Source organism: Argentina silus (assembly GCF_951799395.1).
Source record: "Argentina silus genome assembly, chromosome: 19".
Taxonomy (NCBI): Eukaryota; Metazoa; Chordata; class Actinopteri; order Argentiniformes; family Argentinidae; genus Argentina; species Argentina silus.
The window spans coordinates 930,785-933,284 of NC_139673.1; the positions used below are offsets into that span (position 1 = coordinate 930,785).

The 2,500-nt window shown below is 48.8% G+C and overlaps 1 protein-coding gene across 1 annotated transcript in view; it reads right to left on the bottom strand.

Moving 5' to 3' along the window:
• Positions 1–2,500, bottom strand: part of nav2a (neuron navigator 2a) — a gene marked incomplete at its 5' end in the record, with an annotated part of 61,889 nt that overhangs the window by 14,523 nt on the left and 44,866 nt on the right. The window contains 1 exon segment of the mRNA XM_083690811.1: positions 229–281. Coding sequence (XP_083546937.1) covers positions 229–281 — 53 coding nt within the window.

The following is a 2,500-nucleotide window of genomic DNA, read 5'->3' on the forward strand; positions in this document are numbered from 1 at the left end:
CAGCCCTGATTGGCTAGTTTCTGCGTGGGCTGGTAAGAGCAGCCACGCCCTCTTTTGGGACTCTGTGTCCTAGAGCGAGAGGGAGGCTGGTGCAGGTACACGTCGGAGTGTAGCATAGCATAGCATAGCGTAGCATTATGTAGCATAGTGTAGTGTGATGTAGTGTAGCTTAGCATAGCGTAGCGTTGTGTAGCGTAGTGTAGTGTGATGTAGCGTAGCGTAGCTCACCGTTGAGTAGATGGAGGAGGTGCTGGAGACCAGAGACAGGGAGGAACCATGAACTGCAGAGACAAGCACAGGAAACACAGGGATTACATCTCTGCATGGTACACTTACATACACAACATTATACAACATCAATCACACACACACACACACACACACACACACACACACACACACACCTCCACCCTGTAATCAGACCCCCCAGGATGGCCCTCCCTTGTTAAACCTCCCACATGGCTGACTTAGACACACGCACACACACACACACGCACGCACGCACATACACACACACACACACACACACACACACACACACACACACACACACACACACACACACACACACACACACACACACTGTCCCACCCTACCATTATCCGCCCACTCTGTCTTGTCCTGACCGGCCCAGCCTCAGCCCCCATCATGGGGGAGATGATAGAATAATGCTAACACACATTAGCTTCCCTGTGTGGTTTAACCAATTATAGCCTGGGTATTAGGCTAATAACTCAGCCTCTAATCACACACACACACACACACACACACACACATCAAAGTCAAGAGAACCACCGCACCATGACAGCGTTTCCTGCCCGCGGGCTAGAAGGAGATAAAGAAGGATTATAGACGGAGATGATGTCATCAAAGGGAACCAGGAAGTACACACTCACACACTCTACACTATTCAAATGGTTCCTTTAGTTCCATCCACCCACTGGGACTGGGACTGGGACTGGGACTGGGACTGGGACTGGGACTGGGACTGGGACTGGGACTGGGTTGCCTGGAGTAAACAGTATGTTCTCTCTGAAGAACCTTGAGATGGACCTTCATATCATATCAGTGTTCATATCAGCATACCTGTCAATAAGAACTAGTGGACCACTAGTGCTCCCTCTGTGTGTGCGTGTGTGTGTGTGTGTGTGTGTGAGAGAGAAAGAGGCCCACAGCAGCTCCATTTCTGGGTCAAGTGACAGTGAGTCACGTTAGGACTCAGAACAGACAACTCCAACAAAGTGCTGGTGTAAGTGTCTGTCTCCTGTCAAACGTAACAACACTCACAGAACTCAACACCGAGAAAACACATCAACTCACACACATGTGCACCCACACACACACACACACACACACACACACACACACACACACACACACACACACACACACACACACAGATACACAAAGTGCAGTGTAATTCTCAGTCAGACTTTACAACATAACACTGGCAAGAAAACAGGAAAAAACTAAAGACTATTAGAAGAAAATAGTCTAAAAACAGGCATCTCCAAGTCCTGCTTCCCTTCTTCTGACAGATCTGCTGTCTGTTTTTAGTGATGACTGAAATACTCCATCCTACCTGCTGGATTAACCCTAACCTAACCCTAACCCTAACCCTACCCCTACCCCTACCCCTACCTCTAACCCTAACCTAACCCTAACCCTAACCCTAACCTAACCCTAACCCTACCCCTACCCCTACCTCTAACCCTAACCTAACCCTAACCCTAACCCTACCTGATGGTGGGATGTTTCTATATGGAACCTTACCTGAAGACAGGTAACCAGGTCAATATGAGGTTAAGGTTGTTTTGTGTTTGTGACCTACTGCTCTGGTTTGAGCCAGGGGACAGAGGACTGGAGGAACACACACACACACACACACACACACACACACACACACACACACTTCTAGGTTTCCAGCATCTCATCATGTGTCCTGTTCTAAAGCCTTTCACTAACCAGCCCTGTAATTATCCTGTACTTAACCCTGGAGGGAGGACGAGAAGAAGGACACGAGAGAGAGAGAGAGTGTGTGTGTGTGTGTGTGTGTGTGTGTGTGTGTGTGTGTAGACGGGTCTCTATTGTGTGCTATAGTCTCCAGTCTCACTATAGAGAGAGAGAAGGGAGAGAGATATGGTAGAAAAGAGAGAGGGGAGGGGGGGGGGGAGAGAGGGGAGAGGGGAGGAGAGGGGAGAGAGAACCCAGTGACACTGAAACCAGAGTTTTAAACGCCCTCAGGGGAAAGATTGTGTGTGAGCTCATTAGGACTGCAGTCGATCCACACACACACACACACACACACACACACACACACACACACACAGATATTGGCACTGAACAAACCCAGTTTATAGCAAAACAAAGGAGAACAAAAGAAGAGGAAATGGAAGAGTTGGATCTGTAACCAGTAACCAGTAACACCACGCAGATTAGGATTAGAGAGGGAGAGAGAGAGGGAGAGAGAGGGAGAGAGAGAAGGAGAAGGAGAGAGAGA